At 38.1% G+C, this 18,504-nt stretch overlaps 2 protein-coding genes across 4 annotated transcripts in view; both read right to left on the bottom strand.

Moving 5' to 3' along the window:
• tgm2b (transglutaminase 2b) overlaps positions 1–417 on the bottom strand; it is a 29,969-nt gene extending 29,552 nt beyond the window's left edge. Inside the window, exon 1 of the mRNA NM_212656.2 lies at positions 380–417. Coding sequence (NP_997821.2) covers positions 380–383 — 4 coding nt within the window. The 5' untranslated portion in view covers positions 384–417. The remainder of the gene's footprint in view (positions 1–379) is intronic.
• Positions 418–1,319: 902 nt separating this feature from the next.
• quob (quattro b) overlaps positions 1,320–18,504 on the bottom strand; it is an 85,242-nt gene continuing 68,057 nt past the window's right edge. For all 3 annotated transcript variants that reach the window (XM_073952576.1, XM_068221648.2, NM_001004109.2), the window contains exons 18-23: positions 14,494–14,664; positions 12,037–12,214; positions 6,959–7,075; positions 4,514–4,726; positions 2,526–2,698; positions 1,320–1,628 (exon numbers count right to left, since the gene is read on the bottom strand). In XM_073952576.1, coding sequence (XP_073808677.1) covers positions 1,593–1,628; positions 2,526–2,698; positions 4,514–4,726; positions 6,959–7,075; positions 12,037–12,214; positions 14,494–14,664 — 888 coding nt within the window. In that variant the 3' untranslated portion in view covers positions 1,320–1,592. The remainder of the gene's footprint in view (positions 1,629–2,525; positions 2,699–4,513; positions 4,727–6,958; positions 7,076–12,036; positions 12,215–14,493; positions 14,665–18,504) is intronic.

Here is an 18,504-nt window from a genome sequence, read left to right as displayed (position 1 = left end):
ACTGTATAAATAAACTGGATAGGCCTATATATATAAACTGAACATTCAACAGTCAGAAATAACGTCATTAAAATATTTTACACAGCTAGGAAACGTTAAACTATAACAAGCTTCGTGTGGTAACATCAACCTGATTAATATTTAGTTATATCATTCCATATGACAGAATTAATTCGCATTAAGTAAGGGTACACATTAAAAAACACTTATAAATGTCAGGTATAAGTTGATCCTCATGGCAGCTACTGCACTTAAACACAAAAATTTACTTTTTATAACGTGATACAAAACTTGGAATGTAATACATGCATGTATAACAGTCTTTAACATCCTAATAAAGGTTTGAAACACTGATAGATGCAGAGTAAAACGCACTTACCCATGTTTATAAAGTAATGCTGCGGCGGTCCAGCGGTGAGTTCCGTTCAGTCAGTGACAGTCAGTGTGCGCGCGCTCTCACACGCACGCGCGTCTTTATTGTCCAGAGCGACACGCCCACATGCGCATTCACAGCTGACAGACCGACGATCACATACGTGCAGATCACTCTTTATTATATATGACATTTAATAATTATGCAAACATTTTTCCCAAAGCGACCTACAGATGAGAACAATATAAGTAATCAAAGCAACAAATACTATCTATGCAAATAATATGCAAATCTCTTGTTAGTCTAATGACGTATATTTATATGATCTTTTTTGAGAGATAATAAAATAGAAAGTAATTTTATATTAATATTTTTTCACAAATAAAAGCACACATTTGTAGTACAAAAGAAAGATTATGCAATATGAATAATGAATAGCTATATTATTTCTGCACAAAGTCTACCAAGACACACTGTCTTCAATTTTCCCCCTGTGCAATTGAAAGCATCCTGCTTGTTAATTTAGCAGTTAATTTATTTTAATTCATTTGTTAATAACTTTAAACTTACAAAAGCCTGACATCATCGGCCAGACCAGGAATTTACATTATTGTGGTAATCAAACAGCAACGCAAACCATCCACATCTGGGATTATAGTGTACAGTGTATATATATATATATACATATATATATATATATATATATATATATATATATATATATATATATATATATATATATATATATATATATATATATATATATATATATATATATATATACAGTACACATATGATCATGCATCTGCACTTTTTCACTGACTTATAAAACATTCTTAGATTCCCAGACCAGCCATTTAATTTACCCAAACATGTTTTCTTAAAAGATTACACATCTGTTTGTGTTTTACAACCTGTACAAAAAAGGTAATTAGAAACAGACAGAGCAAATCAAAAAGACTTTTATTATATACAGATTACAGATGTCGGTTTTACAACAAATCTGTACAACAAACCTAATCAAAAACAGTCTAAAACAATGATTCAATGGATTGTGTAGGTTTTTAAAATGAAAAGTTAGTGCTGTAAAACAATGTTACACAGTCAGACAGAGAATAAATAAATACCTTTTATTTTAGAGTGTTACATGATTGATAGTGATTATATGAAAACATAAAACACATGATGCTATTATTACAGTACAGACAAACATGATGGGTTACACTTCAGTTGACTTTCCGATTGACGATTGTACCTGTAAAGAACAACGAAAGAATGTAAATATTAATAACCAGAATATGATGCACAATGAAAATATTAATAGTGTTTTAGTGTAATTAATAATAGATGATATTAATAAGTATTGGGGGTAACGCATTACAAGTAACACGAGTTATATAATAATATTCATTCATTTATTTTCCTTCGGCTTAGTCTCTATTTCAAAGGTAACCACAGCGGAATGTACCATCAATTACTTCAGTGTATGTTTTACACAGCGGATGCCCTTCCAGCCGCAACCCAGTATTGGGAAACAACTATACACACTCATTCACACACACTCATACACTACAGCCAATTTAGTTTATTCAATTCCCCTATACCACATGTGTTTGGACTGTGGGGGAAACCGGAGAACCCGGAGGAAACCCACACCAACACGGGGAGAACATGCAAACTCCACACAGAAATGCCAGCCCAGCCGGGACTCGAACCAGTGATCTTCTTGTTGCAAGGTGACTGTGCTAACCACTGAGCCTCCATGCTGCAAATATATATTATCCTAAATTATTTTATTTTGACGTGTTTTTTTTTAAAGGTAAATGAAGGTGTAGGTTATTTAAAACCTGTGTGCTCTGAAAAAGATCAAGCCTCATCCAGGTAAGAAAAAGTAGTGCAAAAGTAACTTAAAAAGTAATGTAATTACTTACCATAAAAAGTAACTAAGTAACCCAACTAGTTACTTTTTTGAGGAGCAACTTAATATTGTAATTCATTATTTTCAAAAGTAACTCCCTCTAACACTGTTCATAACCGATGCATCGCAGCACAACTGAGACTAAATTATAATTGCTTGAAAATTAAACTGCAATATTTGCCATAATGCACCTTGCTAGAAATTTCTGAAAAAATAAATAAATTGTAATCGTACTTTAGAGCCGCTCTGGTCTCTGGTTTGATTAGTGGTTTTAAGGTGGTCTTGTTTGTGTTGCTTTCCCAGCTCAGACGGAGTGTGTTCACAGTCTCCACCAATGACAGACGAGCAGCTGTGAGCTGAAGTGCTGAAACAGCTGACGCTTTCACCAGACGACTCTGAACTCGCCACTGAAACAACAACAATACAACACAATATCAACCATAATATGCCATTCATTCATTTATTCATTCATTAATTTTCTTTGAGATTTGTCCCTTATTTATCAGGGGTTGCCACAGCGGAATGAACCGCCAACTATTCTGGCATATGTTTTACGCAGCGGATGTTCTTCCAGCAACAACCCAGTACTGGGAAACCATGATATACTGTAATAACTATAATAATTAGAATTGTTTATTATCTGTAAAGACAATTCTGTCAAATACTGGGTTCCACACAATCCCTTCATGCTTTCCCAACTTAAGTGTTTTTTTAATCACTTAAGTTTTTTAATTTTTAGTTGATTGAACATAAAACAATTAAGCTGCCCCCCTCTCCAAGAAGTGTGTTGTTTCAGCTCATTTTAAATAAGTAGTTAGAACAAGCACCAAAACAGAACAAAAACATTTACGTGAATTCTGAATTTGTTTGACACAAAATTATGAAATATTATCAGATATTCAGGAAATCAAGCAAATATTACCATTTTACTAAAACACTAAAACAAACACAAAAGTTATTATTTTATTTTATTAAAAAAGACCTTTAACTGCCTTAAAAGTGACAAGTTGACTTTACCTAAAAATGTAATGTAATGTGTATTTATATAGTGCATTTATTGTGTATGGCCATACACCCAAAGCGCTTCACAATCATGAGGGGGGGTCTCTCCACACCACCACTGGTGTGCAGCATCCACTTCATGATGCGACAGCAGCCAGTGCGCTCACCACACACCAGCTGTTGGTGGAGTGGAGAGACAGTGATAGAGCCAATTCAGTGGAAGGGGATGATTGGGAGGCCATGATCGTATGGGCCGATAGAGGGACTTTTGCCAGGACACCAGGGTTACACCCCTGCTCTTTCACGAGAAGTGCCATGGGATTTTTAATGACCACAGAGAGTCAGGACCTCGGTTTAACGTCTCATCCGAAAGACGGCGCCCACTGACAGTCTAGTGTCCCCTTCACCTTTACTGGGGCATTAGGACTCACATAGACCACAGGTTGAGCGCCCCCTGCTGGCCTCACTAACACCACTTCCAACAGCAACCTAGTGTTCCCTAGTGGTCTCCCATCCAGCTACTGACCAGGCTCAGCCCTGCTTAGCTTCAGTGAGTAAGCGGTCTTGGGCTGCAGGGTGACATTGCTGTGGCAAAAGCAAGCGAACCCCTTTTAACCTCAAACCGTTAAGTTGTTTTAACCTAATTTTTCAAGTTATGCACATAGTTCATTTCCTTAAAAACATTCTCACTTCTTAAAGTAAAGTCAATTCATCATTTTTAAAAGCAACAGGTTTACACACTTTTTTTCTACATTGAACCTAGCAAAAAAAATATATATATATATATATATATTTAAAAAAAAAAAAAAAAAAAAAAATATATATATATATATATATATATATATATATATATACTTAAAAAAAAAAAAAATATATATATATATATATATATATATATATATATATATATATATATATTCTTTCTTTTTATTTTTGAAATAACATCAAGATGACTATTCAATCATAAAACATGTATTAATAAGCAAGGTACATTTTTAAATTGTTCTTGTACACATGTCCCAACACAAATCAAGTTAACTTCATAATTTTTTACAAATTTAAGTGGATTCAGCATAAAAAAATTGGGTTGTCCCTCAAATAACTTTACAATTGTGTTTGAAATAAGTTATTTGAACAAGCAGCAAACTATTTTTTGAGTGTATCAATCAAAACATTTCAGCTCATTTCAGATGAACTTTTGTGTACCCGAAAATGCGTACCGAGTGTGCTGTGGTTTCCACTCTCCTGGTCTAAATCATCTTCCTCCAGGATCCCCGACGTCTCTTGAATGTACCGAACATCATCTCCTCCCACCGGACACACAGCAGACGTAGATGGAGACCCCCATCCAGAAGAGCAGGACGACTGACTTCCAGAGGACGAGGTGCCGCTGGCCGAGCCGATGGAGTTCAGGCGGAGGACAGAAACACCACCTAAAAACATCACACACAGTAAGAGGAGATCCACTGCTCACTTATTATTTAACAAGTTTAAAGTCTGCATGAACCAGAAGTTGCACAAATAATGTTTTAAAACTCTTTGAAACATCGGCGAAGCAGTGGCGCAGTAGGTAGTACGTCTTACAGCAAGAAGGTCGCTGGTTCGAACCTCGGCTCAGTTGACGTTTCTGTGTGGAGTTTGCATATTCTCCCTGCCTTCACGTGGGTTTCCTCCGGGTGCTCCGGTTTCCCCCACAGTCCAAAGACATGCGGTACAGGTGAATTGGGTAGGCTAAATCGTCCGTAGTGTATGAGTGTGTGTGTGGATGTTTCCCGGAGATGGGTTGCGGCTGGAAGGGCATCAGCTGCTTAAAAACTTGCTGGATAAGTTGGCGGTTTATTCCGCTGTGGCGACCCTGGATGAATAAAGGGACTAAGCCGACAAGAAAATGAAGGAACTCTTTGAAACTGCCTGGCTTTGATCCTAATTGTGGCGTTTTGGGGACTGTCACTTTAATTCAAATGAGGAGCTACAAATGCCTGTGTGTCAGTGTAGCGGCAGATTCAAAACCAAAGCTGCGTCCCAAATGGCACACTATACACTATCAGTGGCGCAAAAAGGGGGTATGCAGTATATGCGGCGCATAGGGGCGCCACACATGGGGGGCGCCATTGTGCCAAAACTATTTTTGAAATTATCCATATTAAAAGTTTCAAATAATATATATATTTTTTGTAAAAAAATTTTATTTAGCATTTTCTACGCGTATAATATTGTATTTTATTAGATTAAAAAATCATTCCACCCCTCCCCCCCATTTTTCATACCATATACATGTTTTTATGAATTTATTATGTATCATATTGATTCATCAGGCCTTTTGGTAACTTCTTAGCTCAAAACTATTTTAATTTTAGCTACAAACAAAGTTATAACATTTCAATTAAATAGAACATTTCACACAGTTTGTTTCTGTTTTTATTACACTAAACATTTGACAGTCTTTTTATTTCACTTTCAATTGTTCTTGCAGAGACAGACCTTACACTTCTCACAGTATGCATGTATGAGAAGTAATCACAATGTTCTTTTGCCCTTTAGGACTCCCATGTCTATCATTTTGTTTTGACAAATGTAGTACAAAAAGTCCAAAAGCAAGGTTAGTCAAGGTGCTATAATCATTTAGTGAGGGAAAATTAAACTGAGAAGAAATTTGGGCTGGTATGAGATGCATTTCTTTGCGACTTAACATGCTTAACGTAATTATACCTTTTACTACTTCATACTATTTCAGTTGTGTTCAGAACTGCGAAACTGTATTTTTTGAAGCATATTAACATCTTTATGAAAAAATATCTTTAATTTATTGATGGAAATATTTGCAACATTTTATCACTTGCCTGTTTTAAAATATAGTTGGATTGAAGGGGGGCGCGGAAAAGTTGAAGCCGCATACCCATCAGTAAATGTGCAGTTGCGCCCCTGTACACTATGCACTATGTACTTATGCACTTACACACTCAACAGGATAGTATATGTATGTAGTGTCGTCCCAAATGGCACACTAATGTTTTTTTTACTAAGCCGAAATTCAAACTGTTTCCCTGATGACGTTTGACGGTTGCCAAATCAGTGAAATATACGACCGAATTATCAAATAATACCTGCCGTGAGTATAACCGCATTCACCATCAGGAGGCGCTATAATAACTCTCGTAGGAGAATTTTGCTTTCACCATCCAAAATAAATAAAGTTATTCAACATGTGCGTTCGATAGCTCCGCCCCTTCCGCTACGTAAGCAAACCTGCAGTCGTTGAGTGCGTGAAGTGTCCATCATTAAACACTTCATTTTAGCGGCTGAATGAGTGCATCATCCGGGTAATTAAAGTGCACTCATTATTTTTAGAGTTTTCAGTGTGAACGCACTACTTACACCTGCGATTTGCGATTTGGGACGCAGCTCAAGACTAACGTCCTATGCTAATGGGCGGGGCTTTCCCCCTCTGAAGACACGTACAAAGTGATAATGTCAATCAAAGTGTTTCTGCAGACTGTTTTTATAAACTCTGAATGTAAATAATAAAATTAATAAATTTTTTCCCATTAGAAGCTGCTTATATTCACACACTATTGCCACACAACTATGTTTAAACCCCCTATAAAAGTGTATTTTAATAAATAAAATACACTTTTGAAATAGCCTTGCTGACCCAGGTGATTTACCTCGTCCTGTGAGCACACAGTTGATGGCTCGGTCACTGATGGCCATCTCACTGGGCTTGATGTCCATGAAGGGTTTATGTCCGATTCCCATGAACACTCGCTCCTGCATCCGGATCTCTGAGAAAACATCAGCAACAGCTTCAGCTATCATTAAATAATTAAGCCTAAAGCTCTTTGCACACTGAAGCTTAGAATGTTTGTATGCATTTTTTAGGAAAAATTCGTCACATGAACAAACCTTGCACACTGACTAATCCAGTATGTGAAAACATTTCTGAGTCAGTTTAAGCAGTTCTTCTCTCTTTTCCAAAGAATAAACGGAGAGAGGAATAGGCTGAGTATGGAGAGTTCAGCTCATTGTCAAAGAGCTGAGCTGGATTATTCATTCATTCATTTTCTTGTCGGCTTAGTCCCTTTATTAATCCAGGGTCGCCACAGCGGAATGAACCGCCAACTTTTTCCAGCAAGTTTTTGTGCAGCAGATGCCTTTCCAGCCGCAACCCATCTCTGGGAAACATCCAAACACATATTCACACGCACTCACTCATACACTACGGACAATTTAGCCTATCCAATTCACCTGTATCACATGTCTTTGGACTAAGGAGGAAACCGGAGCACCCGGAGGAAACCCACGCGAAGGCAGGGAGAACATGCAAACTCCACACAGAAACACCAACTGAGCCAAGGATCGAACCAGCGACCTAGCGACCTTCTTGCTGCGAGGCGAACGTGCTACCCACTGCGCCACTGCCTCGTTATCCCTAAGTTAATTTCAGGAAATCAGTGGAGTTTTAATACATTGCTTGTGATACTTCTCACATTCACGTATTTACATATAACGTACCATTTATCTTGCTGTAGGTGTATTTACAGCATTGCATATATTTACTATAAAATATACAGCAGCTTTCACAATGCAACTTTAAAATACAGTAACATACTGTATAACTGTCCTACAGTAAAATTCAGTTCATATTACAGTTCAGTTCACAAGTAACTTACTGTAGTTACAGCAAAAATACCATTGTTTATATTTATTATAAAATATACAGTAGCTTTTACTATGCAACTATAAATTACGGTAACATACTGTATAACTGTCCTACAGTAATATACAGTTCATATTAGAGTTCATTTCACAAGTAACTTACTGTAAATTAGTTATAGTAAAAATACCATTGTTTATATTTACTATAAAATATACAGCAGCTTTCACAATGCAACATTAAAATACAGTAACATACTGTATAACTGTCCTATAGTAAAATTCAGTTTATATTACAGTTCAGTTCACAAGTAAATTACTGTAGTTACAGCAAAAATACCATTGTTTATATTTATTATAAAATATACAGTAGCTTTTACTATGCAACTATAAATTACGGTAACATACTGTACAACTGTCCTACAGTAAAATACAGTTCATATTAGAGTTCAGTTCACAAGTAACTTACTGTAAATCAGCAATAGCAAGAATACTGTATTTGCATTTACAGCACCATTTACCTTGTTGCACATGTATTTACACTATTGTATATCTTTACTGTAAAATATACAGTGCTTTACACAATGCAAACTTTAAAATAACATTAACATACTGTATAACTTTCCTACAGTAAAATACAGTTCATATCACAGTTATGTTGTATTACTTGCATATTTTGGTATTTCTTTGGAATATATTTCTCAAACAACGATGAGGGTTTGATTGCAGCATAGCTTAATTGTTTTTGTCATCTTTTTAAACTAACTGAAGGTGTTTAGTGAGTAAAATGCGGAGAAAGTTCTGTGGAACTGTGTATTTTGTAATAGTGATGCCCCATAGGATATTCCCGTAGATCTGCACACATCTATATATATTTTTTAAAAGAAGATCAGTTGAGTAATATCTGCTGGGCACATGAGATGTGTGATGGTGAAATGTGTGTGCGAACAGTGAGAGTCATCTGTAAATGCATGCAGCCCATTGTTTTTTCTTCAAATGATTGAATGTATTTGATTGAATTGTGAATGAAATGTTCTGTGGAACTGTTTATAGTGATCCCTCAATGGGTGTTTCTGTAAATCTGCACACGTCTACATCTCAGGATCAGATGAATAATGTCTGCAGGGCATATGAGATGAGTGTAGCGTGATGGCGAAATGATTGCGCAGACAGTGCGAGTCCTCATTGAATGCATGCAGCTGCAGACGGGAGTTTAGCTTCTGTCATTCATCTTTCCTCATCCCTCCTTTTCACATTCCTCAATATACAACATCACCTTTCAGCACTTCATTTGGCTTCATCAACCCAGAAACATTCACTTTTCTTAAGGTTTAAGGTTTCAGTGTCATAATCGTAAAAATGAAGTAAAACAACTGACGGTAAGATTAGGTGTGGACTGCACCAGAACAAATTAATCTTACACACCTTAAATCAAGGTTTTACAGAGAAACTTGACTGACTTCAGCGCTTTTGAAGATTTAAAACACACTTGGAGATAAACTTTTAGCTTGCAGATGAAGAAGTGTGGATTTCCAATTAATTAAATTAAAGCATTTATTAATTTTCTTAGCCTCTATTTCAGGTGTCGCCACAGCGGAATGAACCTTCAACTATTCTAGCATATGTTTTACACAGCGGATGCCCTTTTCAGCCTCAACCCAGTATTGGGAAACACCCATACACACTCATTCACACAATCACACGCGCACACACACACACATACACACACACACACACACACACACACACACACACACACACACACACACACACACACACACACACAAGAAATGCCAACTAACCCAGCCAGGACTTAAACCAGCAACCTTCTTGCTGTGAGGTGACAGAGACAACCATTGATCCATCATGCCGCATAAATAAAACCAACCCGGGCTCATTGTGAAAACGTAGCCCCGCGGACGTTTCTGCGGACCGCGATTTACGTCCCGGGAGGTACGTATTCGAGCGGTTTTTGTTTTCGCGGATCCGTGAGAGGCCGCTGTGCGAGCTTTTTCGCGTCTCGGGCGCCTCTCGGGAGCGCGCGGCGTTCGCGCCCGCGCCGTTCTCGCGCGAAAAGCCGCCGGATCGAAAAAAAAAAAAAAGCAAAAGCCCTCGTCTTCGATTTCGACTGCGTTTTCGGATCCCGCCGCGTTCTCGCCCTTATTTTTCGGATTACGTTTTTCGTCTTGCCTGATTTCCAGAACCTGCTGTTCCCCGGACTCGATCCCGGTCGTCGTCCACCGCGGCCGGCTCCGGCTCCTCCTCCGGGGCAGCCGCTCCGCCGACGCAACGCTGTGAGCTAAGCGGACAAACTGATTGCATTGGGAAAGCCCTCCACTCAGAGGCGAGCCGTCGGCCGGCGAGCGCGAAGAGGAGGGGCGGAGCGGCGCCACACCACCCCACAGCGTTCGTTCGAAAAAAACCAAACGCGGCCTTTACGTACCTCCGGCCACGTAAATCGCAGTCTCCAGAAACGTCCGCGGGGCTACGTTTCCAGAATGAGCTTGGGTTGAATAAAACATACTACTAGAAATTGTTGATTAGTTCTAAATTCTCCCTAATTTAATTCTCCTGTATATTTGCCCATTTATGTGTAATTATAACACCTCCAATATTTTCTGAAAGAAAAACAATATTTGTTTCTAGTTAATTCTGGAGGACGCAAATTAATATGTAGCAAAATTTGCTGAAAATTATAAATATAGCTGCGACTTGTTGTAAAAACATTTTTTTTTTATGGAAAATTGCTTCACATTAATACTGAATATTGTACTCAGATCTTTCTTTTTTGTTTGTTAAGATGCTGATTAGGAGTGTATGATGGTATTTTTGACAAAGTGATGTTTTGTAAACAAATTTCGGGAGGAGCATGCGCAGAAGTTTCAGTATCGAATACATTATTGACAATTATTCCATTATCAATTCAGTTCTTGACCAAACCCCTATATATACCTGCAGCATTCACGACTTTAGCATCCCTCCACCACCCCGACACCTCACCTCTTAAGCATTACATTCCCGGGGGGAGCATTCTGGGACCGGGCTTGATACTTTGCTCGAATCCCAACTCCTCTTTGTTTTCTGATAAGGGGAATAACTCCATTTGGGGTGTCTCCCCGTGCTCAGAGCCCTCTCCCCGGACAGCACGCCAAATACACCTTTATACTTACACGACTGCAAGTGTGAACTCGTGGAAAGAAGTTTTTAATCATTCTTTTATTTATTTTAAGTGCAGGCCAGAACAACTGTCATTATAAGTTGAAATATAAATTTTTGTTGTGCTAAATGATGATTATTTTTTAAAATATTTTCACAAAAGTCATCTGAAACAATAAAGCAAACACTTTATTCACGTTAAAATGCTATCTAAACGTGTAAACGGAGTTGTGTAAACTAATGTCTTTCGGAAAACAAAATGGCAAAATATATATTATATAATATATATATAAATAATATAATATTTATTAAATTAGTATGTAAAACTGTACATTTTTGACTCAGCATCATTACAATAGACAATTTGAGGCCCGCTTTTTCTTTTTTTTACAAATCAGCATAAACGTAATTCATATTTTAATTCATATTCAACGTAATATATATTTAAATGGTGTTAATATGCATATTATGGCGTCACAGTGGCGCAGTGGGTAGCATGATCGCCTCACAGCAAAAAGGTCGCTGGTTCGAGCCTTGGCTGGGTCAGTTGGCATTTCTGTGTGGAGTTTGCATGTTTTCCCTGTGTTTGCGTAGGTTTCCCCCACAGTCCAAACACATGCGCTATAGGTGAATTAGGTAAGTTAAATTGGCAGAAGTGTATTTGGGTGAATGAGTGTGTATGGATGTTTCCCAGTGATGGGTTGCAGCTGGAAGGAAACATATGCTGGATAAACTGGCGGTTTATTCTGCTGTGGTGACCCCAGATTAATAAAGGGACTAAGCCAAAAAGAAAGTGAATGAATTAATGAATAATATGCATATTTATGAAAACATTATGTATTTTGTATTCTGTATTTTTAATGTTTTTTTTTGCAAATATGGCCCCAAGAGGCTGAAATATAAGTAATAATCTAGTTGTGAATGCTCCGCTGACCTCTGTTATGAATGGCCTGCTCCCACAGAATCCTCTCCAGATCTCTGGTCCAGCTCTCCTTCACCTCCCGACTCGCAGCCTGAAGCACATACGTGTCCTGAGTCTTCCTCCTCCGAAACCAGATCTCGAAACACAGTCCGCTGTCCCCAGAGTTATGAGTCATCCCGATGTCTGACGTCTGAGAGCACAGAAAACATCTCAACACACACGATAAGCACGTTTACATGCACACTAATACACTGATAATGCACAAAAATCAGCCTATTATTAGAATTGCCCCAGTTTATATACCAACTATTTCAAGTAATCCATGTTTGCAAAATTGTTTTAATAATCAGTTCCTTTTTTTTAAAGCCAAGCTTAAGACCCACTTGTTCAAAATGGCTTTTAATGCATAGTAGCACTGACACTTATCTCTGTTTTAATAGTTTGCTGTATTTTATTGGTATTTCTTGTATTGTTTTTGCATTGTTTGCTTTTTAGTTGTGTTGTATAATTAGTTTTTACTGGTTTAAAGCACTTTGATCAACCTCTTGTTGTAGCAAGGTGCTATACAAATAAAGGTTACTTGATTGATTGATTGATTGATTGATTGATTGATTGATTGATTGATTGATTGACCATGTAATAATTTGCATATCTAACTTTTAATAGAGAAAGTATTTAATTTGTTACTTTGGTTGTCATGTGAAACAATTTCTCTTCTATAGCTGTTCTATTTCTTCTATCTCATTAGATGTATGTCCTCCAGCCTACATTTTTTGCATGTAAAACCCCAAAGACGTACTTTAACATCTGTTTGACTGCAGTTTTTAGGTGAAATGAACACTAGGTGGCAGTATGATGACAACAACTTTGCTTCCTTTTCACACTAATGATATTTACAGGGACATATTATTGATGAATAAAGGATTATTTTCATGCAGTTCTTTGCACAACACATAATAAATACCACAAAACCATGCTATTTCATGACTAATACAGCAAAATCAAGCAAACCCTGTTGACAAAATTTTATTAATAAATCAGTTTCTGGTAGTGATGTCGATTTGTAATAAATAGCATATCTAACTTTGCTTTTAATTCAGAAAATATTTAATTCGTTACTATGGCTGTCATGTGAAATAACTTCTCATCTATTGCTCTTCTGTTTCTGCTGCTCAAGAAATGCAAAACACATTTAGTTAAATATCTGGTCAAAACAGGCTCATTGGAAACACATCAGTCTACATTTTTGCATGTCAACCCACAAAAACGAACTTTAACATACGTTTGACTGCAGTTTGTAGGTGAAATGAACACTAGGGGGCAGAATGACGACAACAACTTTCGTTCTTTTTCACACTAATGATATTTACAAGGACATATCAACTAATAAAGGATTATTTTCATGCAGCTCTTTGTATGACACACCACAAAACCAATGCTATCACGCGGCAATTCGTAACTTTTGATTTAGTGGCTAATTCGTATGAATTTGTACGATCTCATTCACACAGATTAGACTAAATTGTTATTCCTCCAATGACGGTTGGGTTTAGGGGTGGGGTTAAGTGATGCCACGCCTTATTTTAAAAACAACCCGGGCTCATTGTGGAAACATAGCCCCACAGACGTTTCAGCGGACCGCGAGATATGTCCCTGGAGGTACGTATTCGAGCGTTTTTTGTTTTCGCGAATCCGCAAGAGGCCGCTCTACGCGCTTTTTCGCGTCTCGCGGTAGCGCGCCGTTCGCGCCCACGCCGTTCTCGCGGGAAAAGCCGCCGGATCGGCCGACTCGGCCATCCTACTCTTCCTCCTCCTTCCCTAAACCCGAGCGACGGTTCGCAAAAGCCGTCCAGAAAAAAAAAAAAAAAAGCAAAAGCCCTCGTCTTCGATTTCAACCCCGTTTTTGGATCCCGCCGCATTCTCGCCCTTATTTTTTGGATTCCGTTTTTCATCTTACCTGTTTTCTGGAACCGCTGCTCCCCGGACTCGATCCCGGTCGTCGTCTCAGCGGCCGGCTCCTCCTCCGGGGCCTCCGCTCCGCCGACGCAACGCTGTGAGCTAAGCGGACAAACTGGTTGCATCGGGAAAGCCCTCCACTCGGAGGCGAGCCGTCGGCCAGCGAGCGCAAAAAAGAGGAGCAGAGCGGCGCCACACCGCCCCGCAGCGTTCGCTCGAAAAAAACTAAACGCGGCCATACGTACCTGGTCACGTAAATCGCGGTCTCCAGAAACGTCTACGGGGCTACGTTTCCAGAATGAGCTTGGGTTGTTTAAAAATCATACATTTCTGTTAAACTGAACTCGTACGAATTAGCTATTAAAATGACAAAACTCAAAACAGGTATGCTTCCTTGTGAGATCAGGCAGCACAAAACAACTCAACGCTGTCTATGATTTATAAGTGAATGCATTGGTGTCAATGTACTGTATCATGGCCAACTTTTCAATGCTCTGGGCTGCGGTGCATTACCTTGAAGGACTGTTTGTAGATGTACGTGTCGTTTCCGACGTCAGTTTTGCGAGTTTTGCTGAAGAGGATCAAATCTTGGAAGAGGAAAATGTGACGGTAACATTTCTTCTTCCTGAAGGTCAACAGAAACTCGTCCTGACGGATCAGCTGACCCTGCTCCTTCAGATTCACCTGCACACAACCAAAACACTTATTTTCAGAGCAGTGTCAGCTTATTATTATTTTTCATTCATTTTCCTTTGGCTTTGCCCCGTTATTTATCAGGGGTCGCCACTGTGGAATGAACTGCCAACTATTCCAGCAGAGGTTGTACACAAGGGATGCTCTGAAGCAATCAAAATCAATAAAAAAGACAAAATTAAACAAGCACTATGCAATATCACTAGTCCCAAGGGTTCTTTATAGGAGGATGGGACAGAATAGAATATAAGAATCAAATACTTTATTATAAGGCATTCTGGAATACTTGATTCTGATTGGTCCATCATGACGTTTCAAGGTATGTTGTTCTCCAATGCCAACTAATCACACTAATAACACAGACCTATCTGGGTGCTACAAATCATCTTGATCATTAATAAACATATACATAAACTTGTCTGTCATATCGCTGTTTTTGACTGTTAAGTGCCATCTTGAATATTAAATAGGTTAGTATAGGCTGCATTCAGCCATTTGTTGAAGAACTAGTTAGTTATTTTAGCTCAAATCAATGTTTTTGTTGTCTACTAGTTTCATGGCTAGCATTGTGATAAGTGGGATAATGTACATATAGACTGTTGTTTTCGCAGAATAAAGCCCTTTAATCTTACATAAGCTGCTGATAAACTTGTCAGGCTTTTTTCCTGTGATAACAACCGCTAATGCACATAATCCCTTAAAGTGTAAGTTAAGTGTTGAATTAAGGTTAAATTGAGCAGGTCCTTCCACCAGCAGAGAACAGTAGGGTTATATAGTAAAAATACTATATTAAATTAAATTAAATAGTAAAGTAAATTAAATTAAATACTATAGTAATTTATTAATTCATTAATTTTCTTGTCGGCTTAGTCCCTTTATTAATCCGGGGTCGCCACAGCAGAATGAACCGCCAACTTATCCAGCAAGTTTTTTTACGCAGCGGATGCCCTTCCAGCCGCAACCCATCTCTGGGAAACATCCACACACACTCATACACTACGGACAATTTAGCCTACCCAATTCACCTGTACCGCATGTGTTTGGACTGTGGGGGAAACCGGAGCACCCGGAGGAAACCCACGTGAACGCAGGGAGAACATGCAAACTCCACACAGAAACACCAACTGAGCCGAGGTTCGAACCAGCGACCCAGCAGCCTTCACTACCTACTGCGCCACTGCTTCGCCTATAGTAATTTATAGTAAATTCAAAACATTTGAATCATATTATAGTAAAGTGTATTACTGTATTTATTACAAGCTTGTATTGTAGTATAATATTGTAACACAGTGGATCTCAAACTTTTTTCATCAAGTACCACCTTAGAAAAGAATTGCCTCTCCAAGTACCACCATAATATGCAGTACTGAAATACAGTATAGAGTAGTAGGCCTGATGAAGCAGCTGCAGCACTGCACAGTTCAAAAACGAGGCAGATTAATTGTTATAATTATAAATATTTATTATTGTCAGCCACTTTAACATTATAAATAGTTTGAACATTAGCACTGTACTGTGCTTATATGTAAAAAAAAAAACAAAAACAAAAAAACAAATAGAAATAAAACACCAATGGTGAAATTAAAATGTGCTTTTAAAAGTTAAAATGGAAAGATTACTGTTCTTAAAAAGTAAAAAAAAAAAAAAAACTCCTGTACTTAAATGTGAAGTATTAACATATAGTAGCCAATTCATCAACACCTGGAAATGTTGCCTGGACCTCAGAAATGTAGGCTACATGTCATCATATTCATATATAAATCATTTTTGATCAGTTTTGAAATATATGTAGCATGTACATATGACATATTTGATTCCTCCGCATACCTCCAGAAGGAAGACAGCGTACCATTGTTGTACCATATAGTCGTAGAAAACTACAGATTGGTCCATTAATTTATAATACTATAGATGTTCTGTTATCGTAGCACCTACAGAATAACCCGAACAGATTTACTAAAGTACTTTACTATAACATGGTTTTAAAAACACTACAGTTCATTCATTTTCTTGTCAGCTTAGTCTCTTTATTAATCCGGGGTCGCCACAGCGGAATGAACCGCCAACTTATCCAGCACGTTTTTATGCAGCGGATGCCCTTCCAGCCACAACCCAACTCTGGGAAACACCCACACAGTCATTCATACACACACTCATACACTACGGACAATTTAGTCTACCCAATTCATCTGTACCGCATGTCTTTGGACTGTGGGGGAAACCGGAGCACCCGGAGGAAACCCACGCGAACACAGGGAGAACATGCAAACTCCTCAAAAAACGTCAACTGAGCCGAGCCAAGCCAAGGTTCGAACCAGCGACCCAGCGACCTTCTTGCTGTGAGGCAAAAGCACATTCAACTGCGCCACTGCATCACCCATACACTACAGTATTTACTATAAAGTACTACAGTATTTTCTTTTCATATGTGGATGGAGGGAGTGTACTAGTCATTACTGGTTATCTTTTATTTTCTGCACCCACTGAACTTCTGTCCCATTTAAAGCACCCTCTGAAAATAAATTCATGACCGATTTATCTTTCTAATTACAGTGTGTGTGTGTGTGTGTGTGTGTGTGTGTGTGTGATGTGGGCATCGCCATCCTGACCTATAAAAATATGTTCACCTTTTTACGCAAGCTGCACCTATAATCCACTTGCTAAGCATACTCATTTGATATTCAAGGTAAAACTGAACTCAATTCTCTATACTGTCTTATTATATTCTACATGGCATTATGACAAGCTACACTTCTCTCTGAGTATCCTCATTTACACTCTCTGTTGCATGTTGTTGTAAGTGTGTGAGTGAGTGTGATTTTCTGATGTTTACACTGGGTTTATTTTGCTCCGTCAGTGTAAATCTTTGGCATTTCATCATCCAGAAAGCACAAAGCCAGCATTGAAGTTGAACACACAGTCTTTTATTCAACGACGAACCCTCAGTGTGTGCAATAGTGACTCTTGCCATAACATGCGTTTCCCATTCATAATTACAGGCTGCTTTTTAGAGCCTAGTTCTGTAAACTTAATAGATTTAATGTTATTTAAATATCATTTGGGTGGCGAGGTGGGTATCGCTGTCACCTCACAGCAAGAAGGTCGCTAGTTCGAACCTCAGCTGGGCCATTTATCGTTTCTGTAGGGAGTTTGCATGTTCTCCCTGTGTTGGTTTCCTCTGGGTGCTCCTTTTCCCCCCACAGTCCACACACATGCGCTATAGGGGAATTGGGTAGGCTAAATTGTCCGTAGTGTACAGTATGTGTGTGAATGAGAGTGTATGGGTGTTTCCCAGAGATGGGTTGCAGCTGGAAGGGCATCTGCTGCATAAAACATATGCTAGATAAGTTGGCGGTTCATTCCGCTGTGGTGACCCCTGATTAATAAAGAGACTAAGCCAATAAATACTGTAGTTTATTTTAGTTTTTACTATCGTAAACTGTGGTGTATTGTAGTATAATAAACACTATGTATGTAGAAAACAATAATGTTGAATCATTTGTTTATATTTGTTTATATTATTTTAGTCGGTGTGTTGGAATTACCACAACAGATTCATTTAAGTACTATAGTATGGTTCAAAACACTAACGCATTGACTAACTTCTGTAGTATTTTTAAAAATAGAGTCAGCGTTATTTCAATACTATTTATGTACAATATAGTATTTGTTCTAGTGTTAATTGAAACTTTTATAAATAATATTATTTTACAGTTTGTTGTTTACATATATTTAATCTTGTAATGTGCTTTCATTCACTAATTTTTTTTACATATTTCTACCTTTCATTTACAGTATATTGATTAAATGTTTAATTTTTCTTTCTTGTTT

Source organism: Danio rerio, chromosome 6 (genome assembly GCF_049306965.1).
Source record: "Danio rerio strain Tuebingen ecotype United States chromosome 6, GRCz12tu, whole genome shotgun sequence".
NCBI classification, from domain to species: Eukaryota; Metazoa; Chordata; class Actinopteri; order Cypriniformes; family Danionidae; genus Danio; species Danio rerio.
The sequence above is the reverse complement of the archived record's forward strand: the minus strand, read 5'-3'. Positions and strand labels throughout refer to the sequence as shown.